The sequence below is a fragment of the Lissotriton helveticus genome, chromosome 7 (genome assembly GCF_964261635.1).
Source record: "Lissotriton helveticus chromosome 7, aLisHel1.1, whole genome shotgun sequence".
In the NCBI taxonomy this organism is placed as follows: domain Eukaryota; kingdom Metazoa; phylum Chordata; class Amphibia; order Caudata; family Salamandridae; genus Lissotriton; species Lissotriton helveticus.
Genome location: NC_136068.1, coordinates 641,844,139 through 641,859,450, shown reverse-complemented (window position 1 = coordinate 641,859,450; position 15,312 = coordinate 641,844,139). Strand labels below are relative to the sequence as shown.

Genomic DNA, 15,312 nt, shown 5'->3' with positions numbered 1-15,312 from the left:
AACCAACAGTACCTAACCAGCCTTCAACATCCCAACTTACCCCTCAAAGTGGTGGTCGCACCCAGAAGATTCTCGTCCCCTAGCCTGCAGAGTTTCTTTGTACCGGAGGTTCACCATTGAAAACAACAGGGCACCCAATCTCAAAATAGCACCCTGCACCCGGCTGCCCTAGTGCCGCTGAGGGTGCACCTTTGGTGCTACTTTGGTCCCCAACTTGCCCTGAGCTAAACTTTACTCCCACAACCCCGTGCCCTGGTTGCCAGCAGCCACCAACCAGAGGTCCCCTATTGGATAACATTGGGCCTCAACACTCTGAACCCGGCCGCCCTAGTGCCGCTGAGGGTGCAACAACAGTGCATCACTGACCCTGGGGGACCCCTGAGTCTAACCCCAGAACCTTAACTCCCACAGTTGAATACTTATCTGCAAACCGATAACTTGTTTTTCTTCCGTAGGATAACATTGACAATTTTCCTTCCAAAAAACGTTCAAATGTGGAGTTTTGAAAACTACAGATATTCTTTAAAAATCGTACAAATAACCAAAACGTGTTTACTCACCTGTTTCCAGGATATGTCCCAGTGCTGAATCTAGGCATCCAGCACTGAGTTAGAAAAAGTAACATAAAAGTAACTTCCCTGTAATTTACTGAAAAAGCCTATTCATTTCAATGTACTGCATTTGCTAAGTGTTGCATACTACTGCTCCCCTGTAAATCAAACAAAGTACAATTTCTATTGCATTTTCAAACTGTTCTATATCCAGTAACGTATTACTGTAAAGTATTTAATGCTTACCTGTGCCAGGCTTGCTTGGTTCTAAAAATAAACAACATTATATTTTTATACAAAAGCAATTGGCCCAGAGCTCAGTTCTTGAGTGTGTGAATTCATTTGCTAACTTAGGTGTCGATTAGGATGGCGGACGGACCTGCATCCGTCCGCCACCCCCGAGGTGGAGGGACCATCCACAGGGGCAGCGGCGTTCCCTCCATAGGAATTAGGATGTGACCGCCACCCTGGCGGTCACATCCTGTATATTTAACATTGCGGCGGTTGCTGCTTAAAGCAGCACCCACCGCAAAGTTAAAAATACATGCTTTGCATGTGCATGCACAAAGCGGCAGGCACCGCGCGGTGCCTGCCGCTTTGTGCATGCACATGCAGGGGGGTACCATATGTACCCCCAATGTGCACCCCCCACCCCCCAACATCCTGGGGGCCCGCAAGGGGCCCCCAGAAGCAAAGGTCCACATGCTTTTCCACGGCGGAATATCCGCCGCGGAAAAGCATGTCTCCACACACATCATAATATGGCTGGCAGTGTCTTGCAGACACCGACACCATATTGTGGTCCACACCCCGCGGATCAGCGGTGGACGGACCTGCCGTCCGCCGCTGATCCCACCGCCATCATAATCTGGCGGTGGGTGTTTTCAAGGACCGCGGCGGTGAATCCGCATCCTCCGGGTCGGCGGAGGTTTCCACCGGCCCGGAGGATGCGGATTCACCGCCATCATAATCGACCCCTTAGTGTGTACATCAAATGCTTAACACTGTCCTCTGATACAGCCTTACTGCTTGACCAAGCTACCACAATCAGAGAGTAAGGTGCTATCTAACTTTAACCTCTGCCTACCCTCTGGGGTCACCTGGACTCTCTACACACTATACCTCATTTTGGTGTAGTATATATAAAGCCAGTTTCATACAAGGGTTTTGTTGGGGATTTGCAAACAGGCGCTAGTGAGGATTAAAGTAAACTGGGCCGCCAAAGGTCCAACCAAATAGAAGAGGAGCCCCCAAGGATGGGGATCTTAGTTTTCTTTGAGTTAAGCTTTAAGGTGTTATCTGTCATCTATATAGTGATGGGAGACAAGTACTTGTAAAACCATACATGAGCTGTACAGGCTAGGGTTCATCAGGAAGATAAGCGGAGTATCAGCACCAAATGCGTGGGAAATCCAAAGGTACGAATAAGCCTCACGAGAGGTAAAACATAGCCTTAAAGGTGTGAAACTGTGATGTGAAACTAGGTAGGGCAAGCAAAGATGATAGCTGCCCCAGGTTATGTAGATTACAGATTAAATGGCCATAAATTGAGAAAGATTCACTGACAAAGGAACCTGTATTGGGTTTTTAGCCAAAACCTTCAAGAGACAGTTGGTAAAACAGATGGAGTTTACAAAGAAAACTCAGTTATGATGTTGCTTCTGGAGCTTTGATTTCTTCACTTTTCTTCTCCCTGGCTGATGTAGGTCATCTCTGTAGTTCCTGCCTTCGGAGCCCAGAGTGCTGTCGATGGGCCTGGCTTAATCAATGGTTCTGTATATTCTCAGTTGTTGATAAGACAGTACAACCTACCAGCAGTACAGTGGGTGGCCATAAGTCAAAGGCAGATTGCTAATGTCTGAAAGATGAGAAGTAAGCATATGAAACAGAGCAGTGGTTCTTTGCCACATGGTCCCAGGATACTAGCCAATGTATTCAGGATGTGAAGCAAGGTTGGAAGCTGGCTTCCTGTTCCTGCGAGATGCAATCTTGACGGACAGTATCCTAAAACCAGCACACAGTTGTCACTTTAGCTCCAACATACTTTCCTAATCAGGGGCAGATTACATCCTGGGAGGAAACCCTAGGGTACCCAGAAAAGTTAGTGGTAACAGTGGGAATAGAGTTCATTACATTGGAGTGATATCAGTTGGACATGTAAGGACACAAGTGAATTTAAAGCAATTCACCCTAAGTCCATGGGGAAGGTACGCATGCTCTCTTCCTAAAAGAAGCAGGATTGCAGGGTTTGTGGCGCAAGACCCAAAACAAACAGCTAGATTACTTGTATGCAAAGGGAATGTTCTTCATGCTGCACTCCAAGGGCATTACTTATATACCCCGACTGTTGGCCATCATGGGACCTTGATTTTCTTGGACAGGATACGATTCTGTGCATTATGGGGCACTGAAAATTAACAAGTAAATCTAGAGTATGCCAGGAGTAAGTCTCACATACTCACAGGAAAATCTTTCTGAACTAGGCCTTACGTGTATTTTGTCAGAATATTCAGCTTTCTATAAGAAGGTAACGCATAATGAAATAGAAGTGGAGTGGTGTAGTAGGTATATTTTGTTGTACTTTTCTATCATATTGGGAAGCCTTAATGGAAATGCATATCCAACTTGTTGTACAACTACTAGAGCATCATGTATGATGTCCTGAAGAATGCAGGCCTCAATTGTCTGTCATGGCCAACACAAACAAAGTTGCTTAGACAAATAGAGAAGTTGGGATTTAAAGATGTTTTCAAAGTGTGTTTTTTACTTTTTGGATGGGTATGACTTATGACAACAAAATTCCTGTATTTTGTTAACACACAAATCCTGACTCCTTCAAAACCTCTCTTTACTGTATGAACAGTATGACTCCTGACTGCAACAAAGCTCTCTTACCTTCTGAAAAGGTATAACTCCTGACTCCCCTAAAAGCACATGTACTTCCTGAAGGGTTATGAGGGCTTCCTGCACCAAATGGTATGTATAACAAATAAGGAATTGCTTCAGACTTTGGCAAAATCCTAAATCAAGTAATTATAGCAGGCAGCAACATGATTTCCAGTACCCCTACCCACAACTCTGACTTACCTTTTGAATAAGTATTCCTGCCCTTTCGAAATCTGCATCTGTAAATGCATAGGCTTGGGCCCTCTTCTGCCGAGCTTCTTCTCGCTGGATTTCACGCATGAAATTAGCGCGAAGACGGCCTTGCCGAGCACGTTCAGAAATCTGTATCAGTCGTATGGCTTCTTCCATTGGTATTTCCCGCAGCACAATAGTCTGTGAATATGAGTAGGAACATGAAGGAACAATATTTAAGGACAAGGTGGGGCATTCAAAGCTCTACCAGCTTAATAGGTACTGGGATCCTATCATGTCAAAATATGAGCTTAATGGCTCCAGAAATTGCTATAGGGATGCAACATTTCCCCTGCTCCTTCATGGCCGAGTCACTGATGGAGTTAGTTGAAGTAGATGCAACCTTAATGATCATGGTGCACACTTTGGAAGACTTAGAAGATAAAGGCTACTCAAACTTTCTTCTCTCCAAGACCTTTCCATCCGGCTGTGCCCACTCCCCATTTCTCCACCTACATCTTTCCCTGCTAAGCCTTCTTTGAAGCCTTGCAATCTAATCCCAAAAGCAAAATGAATGGACCACCCAACAGCATGCTATTCATAAATCAAGTTATGCACAAGGCACTACACCAAAGACAACTGGCAGAGGGATACAAAATGCTTTCATGGAGAATAGATATAGGTGTAGGCACCCAAATACTATTGTCTTCCAGAAACTAGAGGTACAGGAACATTTGCTGAATTTAGGTATATTATATAGCAGGACATTCAAAGTGCTTCAAAGACAGCATAATCATTGCAGGGGTAGCTTCCCAAACATGAGGTGTACATACAATGTGTGTGTGTATAAGGGGTACCTGTATGTCATTTGGCCATAATCTCACTATAGCCTTATACTTTTTTGCCCATTATCAAAGCCGAGACTGGAACTTCTGCAGGATAAGAACAAACCAACCACGTCACAGGACCAGATGTTTGTCTCTGGAGACAAGGGAATTGGAAGGGAATTGGGCCCTGGAACATTGTAGCCAATGCTCATGAGGAAAAGAGCCTAGCAGACTTTTACTGTGCTGGGAAGCAGGCACAATCATTAGACTAATGTACTAGAACCCAGTGCACCAGCATGCCACACATACTGCTGCACACAGGAAACAACATTATACTGCACTTCAAACACTGCTGGAAGCATCCTTGCTACAAATCTGTATCCACACCTCCCAGCAGGTTTGGGGAACAATTTTGTGGTGATAGATTTCCAAACTCTACACAGAGGTGGCAATTTCAACTCGCTTCTGCAAGGGGGCAAAGGGATAGTACTGACATGTGACCTTCATACGACCCCTTATGGTCAACAAGTGCCCCAGTTTTCCCTCAAAGGAAGGAACCTATCAGCTGCTCCAGCCACTCTTCAGCTGTTTCAGTCACCACTATCTGCTGAGACATCCATCCCACTCTTTAGCTGCCTTTAACACCAGCAGTCCCTTATACCTCCATCAATGGCAATTGCCCAACTAGTTACTTCTTCCCCTGTGAGCCACTACAGTCACCTGAAATTGGCCCAGCACTCTCAGTAGCAGCACAAGTCCCATCCGCTTTCTAATTCCTTCAGCTTCTTCAGTCATCATATAAGCAACTCAAGAACCCGCTCCATCGGCCGCTCCGACCACAATTATTTGGAGAAACTCCTTAAGCAGTTCCGTCCCCAACGAGCGGCTCTTCCTCTTCCTTTACATACACTTCTCCCCCAGGAACCAAAACCTCAATCAGCCACCACAGCCCTCGGTCATTTGCTACAGCACACTGTCAGCAACCAAGAGCCTGCCTTTATAAACTCTCTACCCTATCAGTTGGCTCTATCAGCCTCCACAAACCTACCTGTTTTAACCTTCGCCCAGAGGTATAGCACAAAATGATGGGCCCCCACTGCAGAATGTGAGGAGGAGAACCTGAGATTTTCATATCTCACAAATATTCATTGGCTTTGTGCTGAATGCGCCCTTACCTCACCCCCATGCAGGGTTGGGGCTCCTCTGCAAAAGCAGGGCAAGGGGCCTGTGTTACGCTCCTGCCAAGCCCTTTCCAGTTTCCCTAAAAGGCATCTACCTCACAGTGTTAATCCAAGATCATATTCAAAACGCCAGCCCCCTTCAGGTGCCCTGATTCAAATTAGACCCGGTAACAATTTCCTATCAGGTGTTGCAGCCCAGATTAGCTGCTCTAGCTTGCCCTACCCAGAAGGAGCTCTCAGTTCCACCAAGAGTTAATTACAGACATCCCATCCCCCAAAATTGAACTCAAACTACAACAATACTCCTATCAACTGCCAGAGTCTTAATGTGCACACTCTTTCAGCTGCCACAACAACCCATGCCCATCAGCCACCTCAGCCTATTACTGCCCTACTCTTACGCCCAGGCCCCCACCCACCTGATGCCCTCGTACCAGTGTACAGACCACAATCTCCATATCTACTTACCTTGGGTGGCTCCTTGATTTCCATGGTGGAAAGAATAGAGGCCAGAATCTCCTTGCGCTCCTCCAACACCTTAGCTCGCTCCTGCAGGAAATATTTAGGGATAGGAACCTCTAGGTCTTCCTTTAAAGAAAGTACAGAATCAAGAAAATGTAGCATTATCATAGGAACTGCATGGGAAATCAACTAGACCTCAATAAAATGCATTTCTCTTGTGGCTATTTGGCCAATGGAACTCAACTCCCTTAATTCCAATTAGATTTGTCTAGTAGTTAGGAGTGTACATCTTAGGGGCGCTATTACGTCTGTTCCTTTTTGAGCAGTACTGCTTTTCTTCTCCCCTTGTTTCAACATTTTGGTAGAATTCTTGTAGGCACATGCCTGAAAACTGAATGGTCTCAACCACAGAAGATCACTAAAGGCCAGTTGAACATGATAATAAAACATTATGTGGAACATATTAAAATCGAAAGATTGAACAATCTAGTGAATAGCACTCTGCTACTACATTCCATTCAATTTAAGTTAGTGCCTGGCATGGAAGGCTACCTCCGTGAGGTTTCTCCACCCTACTTTTCCAATCTTACATCTCATTAATACTAGAAATATTTTTTCAGAAGATAATTTCAGCCGAGTAGGATGGAAACTACCAGTCTGGTTGGAATGTGGAGGTTGGAATCTGAACTGCATCTTCTCTCTAGCAGTCGTTATTCACATTTAAGAAAGTTATGGCTGAACCCTATCTTGAGGCAATCTAGGCTAGCCATGTCTTCGAGTCAGAAAGATGTCAAAATTCAGAATTGTGCTGCCAGTTTCTATTGCGTACATAAACAAAAGGAATCCTACTGGGGTAAGGGCGAAGTGTCCACCACAGTGGTGTGGGAGCACTTAGTGTTTTGTAAAATACCCCTCACACACCAAAAGGCCCCTGGTGTCCTGCTTCATCATCGGGGTCTTCGCACCCCTCTATCGGGATGCGGGGTGCTGCGACCTACGACTACGTGGGAGCACTTAATAGTTTGGCTATGTGTGGTGCATGTGTGTGGGTATTATTATGTGAGTGGTGGGACGTGGTGAAAAGGTTAAAAAGTACCTGGCTCGTGAGTGTGATGGAAAAAAATGTATTTCTAACTCCGGCTGGTACTATTAAAAGAAGTGCAGTGCGAGGTCAGATCTGTTGTGTTAATGGACAGGACCTCTGGTGTGCATCGACATGTTTCGGAGCTTACGCTCCTTCTTCAGGACGGGGGCACAACTTCCCCACCTTACTCACGTTTCATTAATCTTTCCAAAGTGTATTAAAGTTGGAAAAAGTGAAAAAATGTAAAATTATGTGTGGTACTTAAGGCTATGGTGTACCTACAGCGGTCTGTTACAAGTACGATGCGATTTGCATGACCTGAGAAAGAAAAATTAAATTAAAAATCATGGTTACCCATGTAGCGGGTAGTTCAAACAGGTGCAATCACCTGGAACCAAACCATGTGCTTAAATAAGCCCTGTGAAAAGAAAAACACTGACAAACACACAACATAGAAACATATATAACCAGGAAAAAAAGGAAGAACATGTTGGGTCATACTTATAAGACTTGCTTGCTTGCTTCATGAGCATAAGAGACGTCTGGGGGGTGTATGCTAATATGCAATCTGTAGTAGAAAGTAAAGCAGGTATGAATACTCAGTTTTACTCACTTAGGTGGTTTTAGAAATGCTTATTAATATCCTTGTGTACTCACGTACTCGGGATGAGTTATCCTCCGTCTTGCCCCACGACGCTGCTCTGCTGAAGTGAGGAGAGCACAGGGCAATCGGTATTTATACCCTATCTGCGGTTAATTAGTTGCCTTATTAGTTCGAAAAACGGAAATGATGGCATGACCAAACTAGGTCTTTCCGCCGTTTCGTAGGTAAGGTCGATTGTACAATTGAGTGATTGCATGCCCTTGTATGGGACGTCCGGTAATGCCAGCTCTACTGTGTACACCTGCGGTCTGTCCTGCCTTGCCGCATGATCGATGTGTCCATATTCACATCGCGCATGTGCGAGGCGCACCGGCAAACACCCGCGCATGCGCAGTGAGGCACGTGGGCTGATGTCGAAAGTCCAGTGGCGCATGCGCGAGGCGTAGCGGCAAGCACCCGCGCATGCGCAGTGGGCCATGTGGGGTGTAAAATTAGCCCGGGGCATTGATTTTAGCGTTTTGCAGTCTCATTATTCAATAAACCTCAGACTCTATATAAAAAAAAACATTAGTTGGAAATGATTAGTTGAATTGCTCTTGGAGACTTAATAAATGGTATAGTATGTCAAAAAAGTGTAACTAGTATACAGAAAGTATGGGGCATAGCTACCTCTCAACTGCGAGATTGATGGTACATATAGCCTAGTTTAATTGGATAGTTGCCCCCAAAGGTACTTCGTCGTTCAGACCTACGATGTGGGTTCCTAAACGGAACACCCACCTTTGCTCTTTCTGAAAAAGACCTACATCAGATGGCAATTGTTCAATCACTGTCCACCTTAGGTCGTTCACGCAGTGTTGGGCATTGAGGTAATGTGTCGCCATTTTTGTTGTACTTTTTTTGCAACGTACATTGCTCTTATGTTCATTCATGCGTGTCTTTACGGCCCTGGTAGTCATGCCGACATACTCTAGACCGCAGGGACACGTGATCAGGTAAACCACGTTCTTGGTATTGCAGTTTGTCATTCTGCGTTGTTACCATGTAGTGCCATTCCTGAAAGTTAGTGTGGTACTTTTTCCTGTAAGATGGCAACTACTGCAGTTACCGCATGGGAAATGGCCATGGACTCCTATGGTGGTCTGTCTGGATTCGTGGGCAGGTTTTGGTCGTGTATGCACTAGAATATCTTTAAGATTCCGACCTCTGCGGAGTGCAAACATAGGTTTCTGAAGTTGGAGATCGCCACAATTGAGGATGCCCCAGTGTTTGTTAATGATCTTAGAAACTTCGTTTGACATTGTGTTGTAAGTAGTGACGCAGATGGGTCGTGTGACTTCTGTAGGGGCCTTCTGCTTGTCCTCCAATAGCGCTTCTCTGTGGTTATTTCTTGCTCGCCTCATCGCTTTATCAATGATTTTTACTGGGTACTGCCGTAGTTTTAATTTCTCTTTTAGATCACAGGCCTGTGTTCTAAATTCTGAAACTTCAGTGCAATTACGCCTTAGGCGTAAGAACTGGCCGTAGGGTAGGTTTTCTCTAAGGTGTCTGGGGTGAAAACTATCATACCTCAAGAGACAGTTTCTTGCTGTCGGTTTGAAGTGAGTCGTTGTCTTTAATACCCCTCCTTCCACATAAATGTTCAGGTCCAGGAAAACCAATGTTTGGTTGGAGACTGAACTTGTGAATTTCAGAAAAGCATTCTGATTGTTTAACCAAAGCAAAAAGTCTTTGACAGACTGTTGATCACCTTCCCAAATGACCAATGTGTCGTCTATATACCTCTTCCACGACTTAACGTTTTGTCTGTAAGGGTTTTCGGTATGTAGAATCTTAGTTGTTTCCAAATGGTGTACATACAACCCTGCCAAACTAGGAGCAAAAGTACTTCCCATGCTGGTCCCATGGCCCTGCTGGTAAATTGTAGATTTATATTGAAAAAAGTTCTTCTGTAGTGCCAGGGATATACATTCCAGGACCAGGTTTCTAGGCGTTTGGTACTTCCAAGATGATGTGAAGAGGACCTCCTCTATGATCTGGAGCGTCTCATCGTGTGGCAAACTTGTATAAAGACTTTCAACGTCTAGGCTCAAAAGGAGTTGGGTACTGGGATCAAAAGTAAGGTTTTGTAGGAGTTGTAAGACAGATTTGGTATCCTTTAAGTCAACGGTCTTCAAACTGTGGGGCGCGCCCCACTGGGGGGGCGCAGCATCCCTTCAGGGGGGGCGCGCACTTCACCCCACCTTCATCTTTTTTTTGTGGATTCCAGGCGCGAGTCGAGCCGTGTGTCTCAGCCAGGCTGCTGCAGCTCCAGCTGCCTGGGACCCGGCTGAGAGTGTCTGAGGTCACAGGTCTTAAAGGCCAGAGGTGCAACAATTTCAATTTCGGGTGGGGAGCCTACTTCTTCCAGCAAATGAGGATTGGAAATGCAGGGGCTCTAAGAAGGGGTGACAAAACAACAAAGCCTCTCTTTAATGCGTAAATTGTCTTTTAAAGACGTGTGAAGTACTCCGGTGCAGCTGGCAGCTCCAAAACTGTCTGTGTGTGCCCTGGAGGCTGTCGCAGTCCGGGCTGACACAATATGGGGGGGGGGGGGGGCTGTGCATATTTACATACCTTTGTAAACTGATTACAGAGGCTGTTTGTTTTCTGGTTCAAGTACCCCCTGTGCCCCCACTCTATCTTTACATTTTACTGCCTTAATGCGAGAATGCATTTCATGAACAGGGAATATAAAGTAGGGTTACCAAAATAAAAATGCCAGCCATGTGTTTTTTAAAGACCCTGCAAAGATCTTGTCTTGACACTAAATAGGGTTATACATAAAATAGTATGTATTCATTTGTAATGTGATGTTTCAAACGTTGTTCCTTTTATTTATGTCATAGATCATTCAGGCAGCCTTAGAACACAATTAAAAATGTTTTCTATTTATTTTTGCTTTTCCAAGTATGCACAGATAAGTGCTGAAAATAAGCTTTAGTGGACTGCTTACTTTTGTACCGTCTGGGACATCACTATAATGAGCTGGCAACCCTAATCGCAAGACTGGAAGTTTGTTGCAGGATGAGCACAATATTTATTTCCTCCACCCTCGACCCCTCGACCCTGAATAATGCCATAAAAGCAATAGTTTAACTAATATCTGAAACCCTATGCCAGGCCTCAAGGACATGCTGAGTTACACCAACTGTGTCTGGAAATGCACCCTGCATTCAGACAACTCACTCCTCATACCCGCCCTTCACTTTCACACTCACCCTGCACACACAGGAATCACAATGTACTCACACTGATCACTATGCACTCAACCCACCGCTCACCGTGGGCTCTGCAGGGGGGAATGGTCATCATTGATGCAGAGTACCAGCTTCCAGAACTTTTTTGTCAGGTGGTGGTGGTGGTGGTGGTGGGGGGGCTCGGCGTTTAAAAGGTTTAGATGGGGGGGCTCGGCCAACAAAAGTTTGAAGACCTCTCCTTTAAGTAGTAGGTGTCTGTTGCCTGCACCAGGGGACGTAAAAATGCGTCAGCAAATTTTGACAGGGGCTCTAGTATTGAGCCTATGCCTGATACTATAGGTCTCCCTGGTGGGTTCGTGTTGTCCTTATGGATTTTAGGGATGCAGTAGAAGTAGGGAATGCGCGGCGCAGTTTCTGCCAGGAATTCACCTTCCTTCTTACTCAGCCAATCATGTGCTAAACCTTCTTCGATCATGCCTCCTATTTTTACCCGTAGGGTCTCTGTGGGGTCCTGATGCAGAATGGTGTAGTTATGGTGTAGTGCTAGCAGTCTCATGCATTCATTATCATATGCCTCCGCGGTTTGTAGGATGATTGCCCCACCTTTATCTGCTGGTTTAACTATCACGTCTTTATCCTCAGCCAATGCTTTAATGGCTTGTTGTTAAAGGTGTTGGTATTAGACGTATCTAAATTGTTAACTTCAGTCATGCTAGCTTTTTCAAACGTTAGTAGTTCGATAGGGAGCATTGAGTCTGGTGGAGTGAAAGAGGACTTTGGTCGGAGGCCCGTGTCAGTTGGTGTGATGGATGGTTTATCAACAAAGAAAGCCTGTAGTTTCAGTTTTCTGACAAAGTCTTGAATCTCCATGTTCAGTCTGAAGATATCGGGTTTTTGTGTTGGCACAAAACCCAAAACCTTGTTCAGCACAGTTTTTTGTATCTCAGTTAAGGGCATTGGTGTCAGGTTCACCACTAAGTCCCTCTCTTGCTGGTTGATGGTTGGTTTGGGAGGGAACCTGTCAAGCTTCTTGTCATTCGGGGGTTGCCCTGATCCTGGTCTTCCCAAGCAACATTGTTGCCCTTCCGGTTCCTCCCTCGTTGCCCTGGGCGGGTACCTAAAAAAGGTTGTGGACCATAGAAATTCCCATCAAATTCCGGGGTCCATTGTGGGTAACCAAGTCCAGCCGTCGGAGGTCCGAACTGGAAAGAGTAAATGGTGGAGGTCCCATATACTGTTGGAACTGAGGCGTGGATTGATATCCTCTCCAACCTCTTTGTCTTGGAAACTGTTGCCTTTTCTGTCTCCAACCACCCCTTGTTGGTCGATGTCGCTGATTACCACTAGAATTAGAGCCCGATGAACCATTATCGGAGCCATCGCTGTCGATGTTACTGTTTAAATTTTTAGAGACATAGTCTTGTTTGGTATAGGGATACGCCCCCTCTGGTGTAAATTTATCCTTATCCTTGCGAGTTTATTGAACTTACTTTGTTTCAGTGTCAATTCAAACTCCGTCATCTGTTGGTTAAGTTCATCTAACCTGCAATTGTACCTCTATTTTCTGGATCTCGATTTTAAGTTTGTGAGTGATCCTAGCAGCCGAACCTAAGTGAGTAAAACTGAGTATTCATACCTGCATTACTTTCTACTACAGATTGCATATTAGCATACACCCCCCAGACGTCTCTTATGCTCATGAAGCAAGCAAGCAAGTGTTATAAGTATGACCCAACATGTTCTTCCTTTTTTTTCCTGGTTATATATGTTTCTATGTTGTGTGTTTGTCAGTGTTTTTCTTTTCACAGGGCTTATTTAAGCACATGGTTTGGTTCCAGGTGATTGCACCTGTTTGAACTACCCGCTACATGGGTAACCATGATTTTTAATTTTATTTTTCTTTCTCAGGTCATGCAAATTGCATCGTACTTGTAACAGACCGCTGTAGGTACACCATAGCCTTAAGTACTACACATAATTTTAAATTTTTTCACTTTCTCCAACTTTAATACACTTTGGAAAGATTAATGAAACATGAGTAAGGTGGGGAAGTTGTGCCCCCGTCCTGAAGAAGGAGCGTAAGCTCCGAAACATGTCGACGCACACCAGAGGTCCTGTCCATTAACACAACAGATCTGACCTCGCACTGCACTTCTTTTAATAGTACCAGCCGGAGTTAGAAATAAAAAAAATTCCATCACACTCACGAGCCAGGTACTTTTTAACCTTCTCACCACGTCCCACCACTCACATAATAATACCCACACACATGCACCACACATAGCCAAACTATTAAGTTCTCCCACGTAGTCGTAGGTCGCAGCACGCTGCATCCCGATAGAGGGGTGCGAAGACCCCGATGATGAAGCATGACACCAAAGGGCCATTTGGTGTGTGAGGGGTATTTTACAAAACACTAAGTGCTCCCACACCACTGTGGTGGACACTTCGCCCTTACCCCTGTAGGATTCCTTTTGTTTATGTAAACTAGTCTGTGGAGTAAGAATCCTCCTGTATTGACTCTACCTCCCTTTTTTGTTCTTTGTATAGTTTCTATTGCATGCCTGGAGCCAGAGGAAGAATTTTGTTATGTCATCATGGCTTCACGAGATATGATTGGAATGATTATTAACATTGTATCCCATGCTGCCTTAGAATCTTAGGAATTTTAGTGCTGTTGGTAAGCTGAAATGATTTCATTTTCATGGAACAAGCATTGCATCTATCCATTTTGCATCTATATAACAGTGCTTCTGTACATGTATTGTCCACCATGGATAGTAACAAGCATTAGAAATGCAATAGGTCTCGCAATTGTTTCAGTTAGAGGTATTAGCATTGTAAATGGTAATGCATTTATAGAATTAATTGATACAAGGTAAAAGTAAGCAGAATTGCTGGGAAAAAGAACTGCAAAATGAAGTGTATATTTCTTTGAAAAACACAAACTGACGGTAAACATTGTAAAGTGATTTTGTATATATTTTAATGTTGATAAAGTCTGGTAAAAAAAACTTTTTTTAATTAAAAAGCGTACTTTTTATGCACTTTGTTTATGCTGTTTGTGGTCTGTTGGCACTCCAAACAAAGAAAGTGAATTTATTTAATTGCAACATAATGCATTTGTGTGTCAGTAAAGGACACAGAAACGTAAAAGAAAACGAATCCAGAGCTATAGTAACTTTTTGAAAGTTATGGGGGACGTTTCCAATCTGTCGGGGCATGGGGGGTGTCAATGTGTATGGCAGACTGTAGGCGACTAGGGAGGGGTGTTCTTCCTTCCGCATAGGGGAGGAACCAAGCTGCATTTTCTAGCTCCTACCCCAGTCCACAGGGGAGAAGCCAGGAACCAAGCTGCATTTTCTGGCTGGTTAAAAGTGGGCCTGGTGTTCCTGCACAATAGAATCCGGATGTGGAAAGATCAGACCATTTGTAATCAGATGCAGCAGCATGGCCCGTCCCCTAATTGGGCTGCAAGAGTCTTTTTTTTTGATCCAGAGATTGCACTTTCCTGAACATGGGCTTATTAGGAGAGAATATGCTTACCTTTTTCTGCAATGGTAATGTGTTTAAAGTGTCTTAGGTCATCTTTTAGACCACAATATCTGGTAAGAGCATTTCTTATCTGATATGGATATTAGGCCTCGTCCCTGGACAATAATGAATTGTTATTTTTGGGAAAGAGAGGGGTTGTTGGACCCGGTCCTTTGGGCAGGTTCACCCCATGACTTTTTGCTTTTTCCTAGCCTGTTTTTGGAACCCGGATTGGTGATTTTAGGCCTCTGCGCACTTTTTCACTGTGGTACAGTGTAAAGTGCGTGTGCTCTCTGTGTATGGATGGTGAGTGACCTGCCCTCCCATAGGAAGGAATGGGGAATATGTATGCCCATGGTAGATTCCTGATGCATGGGGAGTGCAGGGTCGAGTTTGATATGTGTGAACTCGTGGTAAGGAATGCTGCAGAATGGTATATGCGGCATGGCTGTGTCTAGTCTAGAAGCGCCACTTTTAGAAGTTGGCATAATTGTGTAGTAGTGAGTCTGCTGGCACGTGATTGGCTGATGTGCCTGGGCCTGCTGGTAGATGGACTGTCTGGTGAGTAGGACGGGGTCTGCAGGGCCCTGGAGGAGGGGGGTCTGAGTCAGCCGTAGATGAAAGCCCCCCATCTGCTGTCACGGATGGGAGGGAAGAGCTCTGGGGGTGCCAGGCTGTGCCTGTCAGCCCACCCTGCTGCCTCTCCCTCCGGATGGCCCCCTGTCACCTCTGACCTGAGGCTGACAGGAGAG

At 44.9% G+C, this 15,312-nt stretch overlaps 1 protein-coding gene across 3 annotated transcripts in view; it reads right to left on the bottom strand.

The window, feature by feature from the left end:
- The window catches only part of LOC144768886 (dynein regulatory complex protein 11-like), a 743,718-nt gene that overhangs the window by 697,901 nt on the left and 30,505 nt on the right, over window positions 1–15,312 (bottom strand). For all 3 annotated transcript variants that reach the window (XM_078652900.1, XM_078652898.1, XM_078652899.1), the window contains exons 3-4: window positions 6,106–6,225; window positions 3,639–3,830 (exon numbers count right to left, since the gene is read on the bottom strand). In XM_078652900.1, coding sequence (XP_078509026.1) covers window positions 3,639–3,830; window positions 6,106–6,225 — 312 coding nt within the window. The remainder of the gene's footprint in view (window positions 1–3,638; window positions 3,831–6,105; window positions 6,226–15,312) is intronic.